This window comes from Diabrotica virgifera, chromosome 5, assembly GCF_917563875.1.
Source record: "Diabrotica virgifera virgifera chromosome 5, PGI_DIABVI_V3a".
NCBI lineage: Eukaryota > Metazoa > Arthropoda > Insecta > Coleoptera > Chrysomelidae > Diabrotica > Diabrotica virgifera.
In genome coordinates, this window is record NC_065447.1 from 225,453,261 (window position 1) to 225,465,051 (window position 11,791).

The following is an 11,791-nucleotide window of genomic DNA, read 5'->3' on the forward strand; positions in this document are numbered from 1 at the left end:
TAAAATACACTATATAATCCCAATACACTATACGTTATTGGGACCGTGCAAGTTCGGCAAAGCGACCTCTATTTCTACGCTCTGTACTTTTATTCGCACTTTTAATTATATTGGCCAATTATATTAGTCCTGGTTGCTGGATAATTGTCAAGGCCATAGTCCAAAAAAATAATAAGAAGAAAAAATAAGATGCAGGTTATGCTATGCAAACGTAAACAATTGTATGTAGTAAATAAAATTAGTTATTAAAATGCAGTACTGCAAGCAAAATACAATTAATTAAATTTACCTTTATATAATAATTGCACATCATATCAATATTGTGGAGCAATATATAATTTGTCTGCTTCAATGACAGAAGGTATGAAATATACGTCAATTTGACAATTTCAATTGACAATATGAATTATTTAAGATAGTTGAAATATTCTCCGCGACTCGCGCACGGTCGTTTCTCGTTTCCCTTCCAAGTACTTGCACACCGCGAATAGGCTATTGATTATATTCAAAATAAGATAGCTAAAAGGAACTACAACGTTAACGGGGTTTTATTATTTCATATGGTCAATGGACATCTATATATGAAAAATCCGCGAAGTGCTACCATTTAAAGGGGTGCGTTTTTGAGAAATGGGTGAATTAGTCCCTGGGCACAGGTTACATTAGGGTGAGTTCTATGCACTTTTGGTACAAACATATCTACATAAAAATTGTTCCTGGTTAAATTTCCTATCTAAACATCACTTTTTAAAGTCAATGATACTTTTTTTTACAAAAATATATTTAAAAGAAAAAGCACAAGGAAACCCAAAAGAAAAATATTTTGTTTTTTGTCCCATAACTTTTGTCCACAAGGATATAGGTATAGACATTGCTTTACGGAAAAAAAAACCTACATATTTCTTCTTTAAAATGTTGTTTAGTAGAGGTAATTAGGATTTATAGTTTTCGAAATATGATTTTTCAAAGTTCGCCACTTACAGCAATTTTGGGCAATTTTCCTTGTTATTTCGCAAATATTGTTCTGTAACTTTTTTCTACGTAACTTTAGGTATATGCAATGGTACACGTAATAGGAATAGAAATCAATTACCTTTAAAATGGTCTACTGTATAACGTTGTACGACTTTTTTTAAAGAGATTATGGTTTTTCAAGGTTTTATACTTTTAACGATTTTTTATAATATGTATAATATGAAAATAAAATAATATTATATAATATATTATATATTATATAATATTATAATATATATAGTATATATAATATAATATTATATTATATATTATATAAAACGAAATATAAAAAAATATTATTTTTTACATTTTTTACGATTATTTTTAAAATTTCTCATTATAAATTTTTTGTTCTTGTACATGAATATACTATATATTGCTCAATAAAGGGCTTTCTGTTCTTTAAAATTGTGTATCATCTATATTTAAATACATAATGGAAACCGAGTGATTCTTTGATATTTTTTTACCTGTATTATTTAAAATTATTTCTTTTACAAAATTTACATAAACATTAGTTTCAGAAAACATCACTTTAGTTAAAATTATTTAAACGTTGACATTTAAAAATTTTTCAAAATCAAAATCCATCTCTTCGTTAGCATTAGCTTCAATATCTTCCTCTGACACCTCATTTATCTTAGAGTTCCCACAATTAGTACCCATGCACATGCACCCTTTGCAGAATATTGAACAACTAATTCCTATCTTCCTACAACCGCAGTTTTTTGTACATCCTTTGGTACATTTACATGCTATTTTTTCAAGCAAAGCTTGTGGTGCAGGAGCTTTGACAGTAAATATTGGAATTAATCACATAAAAAAGTTATAATGAGGAATTTAAAAAATAATCCTAAAATCAAAAATCGTTGTAAGTACTTATTACATTTTGAAAAAGCATATCTTATTCAAAAATAATCCTAGAATTTTTTATAATACACCATTTTAAAGTAAACAGAATAAGCTTTCTTTTTTATTATATAATATACACCTAAATCTAGAAAAAAAAGTTATAATGAGAAATTTATAAAATAATCGTAAAAAATATAAAAATTCGTTAAAAGTATAAAGCCTTGAAAAAGATTACCTCTTTAAAAGAAGTCGTACAACATTATACAGTAGAACATTTTAAAGGAAATTGATTTCTATTCCTCTTACATGTACCATTGCATATGCCCAAAGTTACGTAGAAAAAAGTTACAGAACAATATTTGCGAAATAACAAGGAAAATTGCCGAAAATTGCTGTGAGTGGCGAACTTTGAAAAATGATATTTCGAAAACTGTAAATCCTAGTGACCTCTACGAAACATCATTTTAAAGAGAAAATATGTAAATTTTTTTTCTGTGAAGCAATGTCTATACCTATATCCCCGTGGACAAAAGATATGGGACAAAAAACAAAATTTCTTTCTTTTGGGTTTCTTTGTGCTTTTTCTTTTGAATATATTTTTGTAAAGAAAGTATCTTTGACTTTAAAAAGTTATATTTAGATAGGAAATTTAACCAGGAACAATTTTTATGTAGACGTGTTTGTACCAAAAGTGCATAGAACTCACCCTAATGTAACATGTGCCCAGGGACTAATTCACCCATTTCTCAAAAACGCACCCCTTTAAATGGTAGCACTCTGCGGTTTTTTCATATATAGAGATTCATTGACCATATGAAATAATAAAACCCCGTTAACGTTGTAGTTCCTTTCTATAGGACATAATCAATAGCCTATTATCAAAAGGATTGATAGACAATTCACGACTATTAATCTCACTGGTCGTTCTTTACCATAAAGATTAACCTTTCTACTATCAATGGGTAGTACGCATGGATTATCTAGTAAAATTCTTTCTTCTTAAGGTGCCTATCAGTTCCGGATGTTGGCGATCAGCATGGCTATCCTAACTTTGCTTGCTGCTATTCTGAACAGTCCGGTTGTCGATGTATCCACTTTCTCAGGGTTTGAAGCCAAGATATTCTTCTCCCTGGTCCTCTCTTTCCAAATACCTTGCCCTGAAGAATGAGTTGCAACAAGCCATATCTCTGTTCATTCCTCATAACATGGCCAAGATATTCCAGTTTGCGCTCTTTGATTGTGTTAATAATCTCGCATTCCTTGCCTATTCTACGTAGAACCTCAACATTAGTCACACGATCCACCCACGAAATTCTCAAATTGCACCTGTAACACCACATCTCGAATGCCTCGAGTTTTCTCAAAGAAGCCTCGGAAAGTGTCCAGGCCTCTACTCCGTACAACAACGTAGAAAATACATAGCATCTGATGATAAAAATTTTGGTAGCAATAAGTAAATCGTGGCTTCTGAAAAGAGACTTCATCATTATGAACGCTGATCTCGCTTTTCCTATGCGTTGTTTTATTTCACTTGAATGGTCCCACTGGCTGTTTATGTTGGTACCAAGGTATGTGTAGCTGTCGACCCTGTCAATTAGTTGTTGGTTAACCAAAAGCGGTGTATTTAATATTTCGCGCATACTGACCACCATGTACTTTATTTTTTCGTATTGAGATCAAGTCCGTATTCCCTACTTACAATAATCTAGTAAAATACAAATTTTTATATCTTTATTGTATCGCAAATTTGAAACGTGACTTTTCATGAGATAAGGTTTATACCCAGTGTAATGTATTTGCATTTATTTTAAAATATCATTTTTGTTATTCTTTGAATTGAGAAAAATTTCCGTTGTTTATGGTTCCACCGGTACCCAAACAAATGCGCCTGCAGATTATTTTTCAGAGAAGGGTATTTTATTAGATTTTATGGCTTCTTTCAATTCTTTGAAAGCAGTTGTCGTGTAATTTAGTGTTGTACTGATGGCTTAAAGTTTAGAGTTAACAGAAAAAAATAATAAATAATAAAAAAATACTTATAGACTAAATACAACAGGGGGGTCCATGGACCCGTTGACCCCCCCCCACCCCGTATCCGCGCCTGAACGTAGGAATATTCAACATGCTGTATTTCCGGAAATTTTGCTCCGATCAATCTGACATTTTCAGAGAGAACATTTATTTAGCTTTCATAAGAGAAATCAAAATTAATAATCAGTTTCCAAACTGTTGGTCCACTTTATATATAGATTACAAAATTTAATTGTTTTATACTCATATTAACCAATTAATTCTTTTTAGGAGATCCTGATACTCTAAGTGTGACGCACGTTAATAACACGCCAACACCCCTGTCCAAGTGGAAAGACATGCCGAAACTAACGCCTTTGAGTTTGTTATATGACGTGACACCTCCTGATTTGGTTACAGCAGTGGTTACCGAGCTTGCTATTCTGCCTTGTACAAGTGTACCAGTAGTTTTGAGAATTATCGCTACAGAAACTACCTAAAGACTTTTTACTGTTTTATTGTATTAACCGAGTTTATTTTTTCTGATTAAATGTGTAATAAAAAACGAAGTTTAAATAAAACTGGATGGATTGCGTACTTGATTGGACAATTATCTCTCCTCCAGTTATCCATCCTCAATATCTCTTTAGCATCGGTTCTCACTTCGTCTATCCACCTCTTCCTTGGTCTTCCTACTTTTCAACGTCCCACCATAGGTCCGCTAAGCGTTCTACTAGGTGTACATGGCTTATAGAGGAGTGCATATAGATTTTCACTACGGAAAAAAATCAAACAAGATAGAACTTTTTGTAATTTCATTAAGAAATGTTTAATAAACAACATATCAAAAAGTTCTACTCGAGAAGTGGGTGTTTCATTTTTTATTAAACAAATGAACTACGAAATTAGATGTTTTTTTTAAATAACTCCGAAAATATAAATTTTAGAAAAAAACTGACTTGACCATTGAAAAATTCAGAAAATTTTACAAAAAAAACCTTATATAAAGAATTTTCTAAAATTAAATCGGTATCTTCTATAATTTTTTATTTATAACGCTAAAGTCACCCTTCTCACAAACATTGGCGCACTGTAAACTAACGTACGGCGAAGTGCACGGTTGAGTTATTTTAATGTAATTCTTTAACTAATAGATCAAATGAAATTTTACAAATTGAACATGAAAGGAGAATAATTAAGCTATCTTATGGTTATAATAGAAAGAAATAAAATGTATGGTATAAGTACGGTGTAGGCGGAAAGTGAGCCTTACATGAATTTTGTTTAAAAATGTGTAACTAACACAATTTTTCTTATAAAACTCTAATGCCCGATTTCACCAACGATACCTAAATATTTAAGAATTACCTAAGTGGGTTTAGGTACTTCCTAACTCTAAAACGGATTTCACCATACGATAAGAATTGCCTAAACCGCTTATGCATTACCTTACGTTAGGATACGGATTTAGATCTCCCTAATCTTTAGGTATTACTTATCGTTGACAGCCAGGTTATATTTTTACAATTTTGACTAATGTACTTGTGACGTTTGTCAATAATTTGCTTCTTACCTTAATTTTTCTGTTATTCTGTAATATTAGGTATATTAGTTGTACTTTTGTATTTTCTATTATATTATTAATATATGTGTTGGAAAATCTAGAAAATCCTTGGGAGTTTTTACAGGTCTGTTGACAAAACTATGTAGTCTACCTACTACCTAACAAACTAGTGTTGTGTTTCAAAAACCCATTCATGATATAACTAAAAGTGTCATTAAAAAATTAATAGTAAAATGCAATTTTCAACATATTATTTATTTTAAAATTATTTCATTAATGACAATTCAACTAACTTCAATTTTTCGTCATATGTGAAATTTAAAACTCTTTTCTTTTCCTCCATTTCACTGTACATATATAAATAAAATACAAGACTATATTATTATATACAAACTTAATGCACAGATAACTAACTACTAAATAAAATAACTATAACAGTACAAAACTGAATAAAACCAAATTGGCAAACAAACAATAATGACAAATAATCGAAAAAGTAAGGAAATGTCATCTTATTCTTCTTTTTATTTATCAAAAATAGTTCAAACGTACCCTAGGTAATACCTAGGAACGCATTTCCTAGATAAGCAGTTCTTTTAGTTGTGAAATGCGATTGTTCGTAAGTATTGACTTAAGAATTAAGAAGTTCCTATCGATAAGAATTACTTAATAAGGCAACTGTTTAGGTATCGTTGGTGAAATTGGGCATAAATTTTACACAACTTACCTTTGAAGCATCTTACTAAATTATGTTTCATTCAAAAAAAAAATCTCAAAAATTTAATTCAAATGATATGACGTCTCAAAAAATGTAATTTTTGAAATCTTCGTAGTTTTATAGAATTACCACCACTTTAAGACGGTCTTACTCAAGTTTGAACAAATCTATTACAGTTTTATAAGTGCTTTTTTAAAGCTTTGGATGTAATCTTTAAAATGCACTAAATAATTTTACATTAGAAATGAAATGTACTATTTATTTTTAAGAAAATTGAGAAACAAAAACGTAATACAAGAATCGAAAATTACCAGCTAAAAAAATGTTTATACAAAGTGATCAAAACTTTTTTCTGTAAAACTTACCAAAAATACATTTAATAATAAGCTTCAACGATAATAAATGTTCAGCAAAAAAATTTTTTTTAGCTCTTATACAGTATGTCTGCGTAACTTGGAACCTATTGATAACTTTTTTATTATCAGTTTTACGAAAAAAAGCTATTCTTTATATAATACTCTGCATCGTATATAATCTAAGATGCAATCATCAAATTTAATTAATGTTATACGAGGTATGTCAAAAAATATGAATTTCACTCAAGAGTAAAGTACCTTTACATTTCACAATATCGAAAATTGTTATTAAGAAAAGTTGTTTGGAATTAAAAATGTGTTTTAGTGTTCAATTACATCCTTCTAATTAAAATATTGTGAATAATAAAGGCACTTAACTCTTAATAAAAATTCATATTTTTTACATACCTCGTATAAAATTAAAAAAGTTTGATATCTGATGGTTGTATCTTAGATTTTAGACCAGGGAGAGCATTTTATGAAGAATATCTTTTTTTCGTAAAAGTGATAATAAAATGATGAGTATCCGTAATTTGAAAAAAAATTGAATTTTTTTTTCGATTAGAATGATGTAATTGTATATTTAGACATAGTTTCTAATTTCCAACAACTTTTCTTAATAGCATTTTTTTATATTCTGGAATATAAAGGTATTTTACTCTTTAACGAAATTCATATTTTTGACATAACTCGTATAAAATTGATACAATTTGATATCTGATGGTTGAGTTTTAGATTTTTGACTATCCAGAGCATTTTATTAAGAATAACTTTTTTTGGTAAAATTGATAATAAAAAAATTTTCCATGTGGTTCCTAGCTACGCAGACACTCTGTATGAGAATTTTCAAATTTCAATGCCATATTCGGATGCAGCATAATCAAAAACAAAATAGTAATATTTGATCAAAGTAAAATGATGAATTTAACGATATTTTTAAAATTATTTATACAAAACAATTGTTATTGTTTAAACAATTAATAAACAATTAGCGGCCAAATTTGCGAGTAGAACTTTTTACTTTAACATGTATATAAACTAACAAAAAAAGTTTTAGAAAAATATAAGCTTGTTTGAATTTTTCCGAAACAATGCATGTTTTCGTTCTAATTGAACTCCCCTATTACTTAAAATTTGGAAAGATTTAGAACCTAATTAATAATTTGCTCTAAAAAATGAAAATATCTCGAAAACTAATAAATTTAGACATAGGGAATATTATACAAAAATTAAAGTACGGTAACAGTACTTTTTGATAGTGACATAAAATACAGGGTGTTCCATTTAAAATTACTGAGAAAATAATGTACTTGCGTTTTGACTCACCCTGTATTCGATATAAAGAAAATTAGCAATATCAACCATTCTTAAAAATTTTCACAATCAACAAAAAAATATGGCACCAATAAACCATTGCTGTTTTGCTTATTTTTATTTATACAGGGGCTGAACTTGTTATGATTTTCATAGAAAATTGGTTATAACTTTGTAAATACCCTGTATAATGATAACAGACTTCTATATTTTTGTAATAGGGAAGTTAAGATGATTTCGAATAAAAGATAAAATATAGGGAGTTCCATTTAAAAAAACATAAGTTTGGTCTGCCGCGATGTTATCGAACACCCTGTAACATTCTAATTAATTTTAAAATGTGAAGCTCAAAGTTGGCTACAATTTTTGTTATTAACTTTTATTGCTCTCTATTACTATAGCGGATCTATTGAGCTTTACCCCACTAATCAATCACCCTGTATTAAACGTGTCATTATTTTTCTGCAGTTTTTTCTATTTCGAGGAAGGCATTTGCTTCTTAAGGTGCCTTCTCCATTACTGAAGGTTGGCTATAACTACAGCAAATTGCTCTCTAATCACCCTGTATTAAACGTGTCATTATTTTTCTGCAGTTTTTTCTATTTCGAGGAAGGCATTTGCTTCTTAAGGTGCCTTCTCCATTACTGAAGGTTGGCTATAACTACAGCAAATTGCTCTCTATCTTGAGCGGTTCTTATAGTACCTATCGAATGTGTGTCCATGCCTGTTCATTCTCTTGCGTTCTTCAGCCAGGGACATTTTTTTCTTCCTGGACCTCTTTTTCCTTCCACTTTCCCTTCCATTACGAGTCGTAAAAAGTTGGTATCTTTCTACTCTGTAAATATGTCCTAGATAACTGGTTTTTCTGTTTTTTACAATATTTAGGAGTTCTCTCTCAGTCCCCTTTCTTCTTAGCACCTTGTTGTCGGTCACGTGCTCTGTCCCAAGAGATCTTCAGCATCCTTCGAAAAACCCACATCTCAAAGGCTTCTATACGCCTCATACTTGTAATTCCGAGAATCTACGTTTCCACTCCGTATAGCAATATGGAATGTTTTTATAAATTCGTATCGTATACCCAACAATAAGGTAGAGTTTATTAGGAATTTTTTCATTCTTTGAAAAGCGCACCTAGCATACTCTATATGAGCACGCGTTTTGCTACTGTACCATTTTTCTTCTTCACCCCGAATTTGCCTTATGATTTCTTTATTGATTTTAATGTTGTTCTGAAGCTATTTCCTTGTGGCATTTTTATAATGAAGTATTTTCTATGGGAAATAAGCCACAATTTTACTAAAAAATGAATTTATTAACGTTTCGAAGCCCAAATCGGGTTTTGTTGTCGAAATACAAAATACTATTAAAATAAACAAAAATGTTGTTGCTAAGTAAAAAAATTCTTCTAATAATTTATTTAATCTGACTCATTTATATTGGCAATTCAGACGTATATTATACATTTTAAAGTAGAAGACTTTAAAATGATATCGCCAATATTTATGAGTTGCGTTCCTGGGACGACTTTAATAAAAAGTTCATTCGATTACATGAAATCAATCCCAACTCAAGAATATCCGTCGCAAAAAAATCATAGCATGTGATCTGTCTTTAAAAAGACAACCAAATGCAACGATGACAGTAAAATTCTCGCCTTAGAGATTCCATAGTAAATCACGAGGGAAAACCAGGAAAAAACCTCGTGATACTATCCCGACATCGTAAGTATTTGGTCATACATTTAATTTATCTTTAAAAAAACTAATACCAAATTCTGACTTTAATATGTTTAAATTATAAATAATATTAATAATACATAGATATACAATAAGTAATACTAAAATATAAAATTTGTACTAACTCGATATGTTATTGACTTAATAATCGTGGTATTTTCTTTCTATTGACTTCCTCTTTCAGTATGGTTAACCACATCCTACTGCATTCTACCGAGGAATTTGCGACACAATTGGTTTCAGTTAGCATAATTAAAGCCGCTTCTTTGATTTTTCTCTTTTTACTATCTGATTCTTTCAGGACTATACTTGAATCTCTCCACTGAACTCTATGTTCATTATCCCGTGCGTGTTGACATATTTGAGATCTATCAAATTCTCTATTTTTAATATAAGACTGATGTTCACTTATTCTAACGTTTAATGGTCTTGATGTTTCACCTAAATAAAATTGTTCGCATTCACAAGGTATTTTATAAATGCAATTCTTTGTTCTTTCTTGTTCATTGTTAGGTTTAGTTTTAGATAGAATAGATCTCAATGTGTTTGTTGTTTTGAATGTTGTTGAAATGTTGAATTTATTTCCTATTGTTTTAAGTTTCTCGGATAGTCCTTTTATATATGGTATTGTTATTTTCCTCGTATTATTTCTTGTGAATGTTGTAGGATCCCGTTCTAAGTTGTTTTGTTCCATTCGATCCAATCTTGTCAATTCCTTATTATTCCCAGGAACGCAACTCATAAATATTGGCGATATCATTTTAAAGTCTTCTACTTTAAAATGTATAATATACGTCTGAATTGCCAATATAAATGAGTCAAATTAAATAAATTATTAGAAGATTTTTTTTACTTAGCAACAACATTTTTGTTTACTTTAATAGTATTTTGTATTTTGACAACGAAACCCGATTTGGGCTTCGAAACGTTAATAAATTCATTTTTTAGTAAAATTGTGGCTTATTTCCCATAGAAAATATTTATTTATTGATTTTGTTGTATTCTTTAGTATTTTTTCGTTTTAGTCTGTTTTCCATTAGGCTCACTAGTTTATCAGTTTTTTGCCAAATAAGAAAAGTTAGTGCTGTCTGATATATTGTCATTTTCGTCCGTGGATCAACTGAAAACATTACATGGGGGCTGTAGCAACTGAGAACATTACATGGGGGCTGTAGCTATGTCATTTATTGTAGATTTTTAATTGAGAGGTATGGTCACATATACGCATGACTCAGCATTCAACGATGAGATTTGTGCTGCAGCTATACTAAATTTACCATCAAGATGCAGTAGAAATAAACAAATCAAGACACGTTAAATGCTACTAGGAGCACTCCAGAATCATAATTTACAATGTATAAACTTTGGAAATCATGATTTGGGATTTACAATGTATATACATTGTAAATTATGATTTGGTAGTGCTTGGTTTGTTTATTTCTACTGCATCTTGATTGTAAATTTAGTATAGGTGTGTACTTGTGTTACGACAATAATGAGGTATATATATATATATATCAGGTATGTATGAGGTATGTATATAATATCATCATTCCCGTGGAATGCATAGTACAGGAAAACAAGTGGAAAGTGTGGGAAAATCTAAGCGATGTCTCAGTTATTTTAGTCTCCAGTAACAAAGAGCTATCTTATTAAAGGATAACTTTTAATTTTTAGTGTAGTAAAGAAGAATCCTCTGATTTTTTAATGTGATTAAATAAAACTAGGTGAAATTTAATGTTAAAATTTATTAAATTAAAAATATTATTTATTGCTACACTTCACACAACTGAACCTTAAGCCTACGTATATATCATCGCAAAATCTATTCTTCATTTGTTGATAAAACTGTTAAATAAACGTTTAGAGTATCACATAGTCATAACAAAATATGTATGTAGTTTGCTATTTACAGAAAACCGATTTTTGACTCATGTATTGTAATTACCTATTTCACTCTATGAATTGTTTTGTTCCAAGCACAAACATTTTGCCAGACATCTACCTTACCACTTTAAAACAAAACAAATATATTTCAAGAGTGTTTGGATTTAACGCAGTAGTTAAAAATCAAAAGCAGAACCTCTCCCATTCCAAAAATTAACTAAGGGTAATGGGCTATCGTGTATTTTGTTTAACCTTGCTCTAGAGAAGGTAATTCGAGAGTCCTAGATTAACACAAATGGCAGTATTTTTAACAAATCTGGTTTATACCAAAGGTTTATGC

General features: G+C 30.0%; 1 protein-coding gene across 1 annotated transcript in view; it reads left to right on the plus strand.

Moving 5' to 3' along the window:
* LOC114341792 (translation initiation factor eIF-2B subunit delta) overlaps positions 1-4,473 on the plus strand; it is a 32,709-nt gene extending 28,236 nt beyond the window's left edge. The window contains exon 6 of the mRNA XM_050651800.1: positions 4,168-4,473. Within this exon, the coding sequence (XP_050507757.1) occupies positions 4,168-4,376 (209 nt within the window). The 3' untranslated portion in view covers positions 4,377-4,473. The remainder of the gene's footprint in view (positions 1-4,167) is intronic.
* Positions 4,474-11,791: the final 7,318 nt, after the last annotated feature.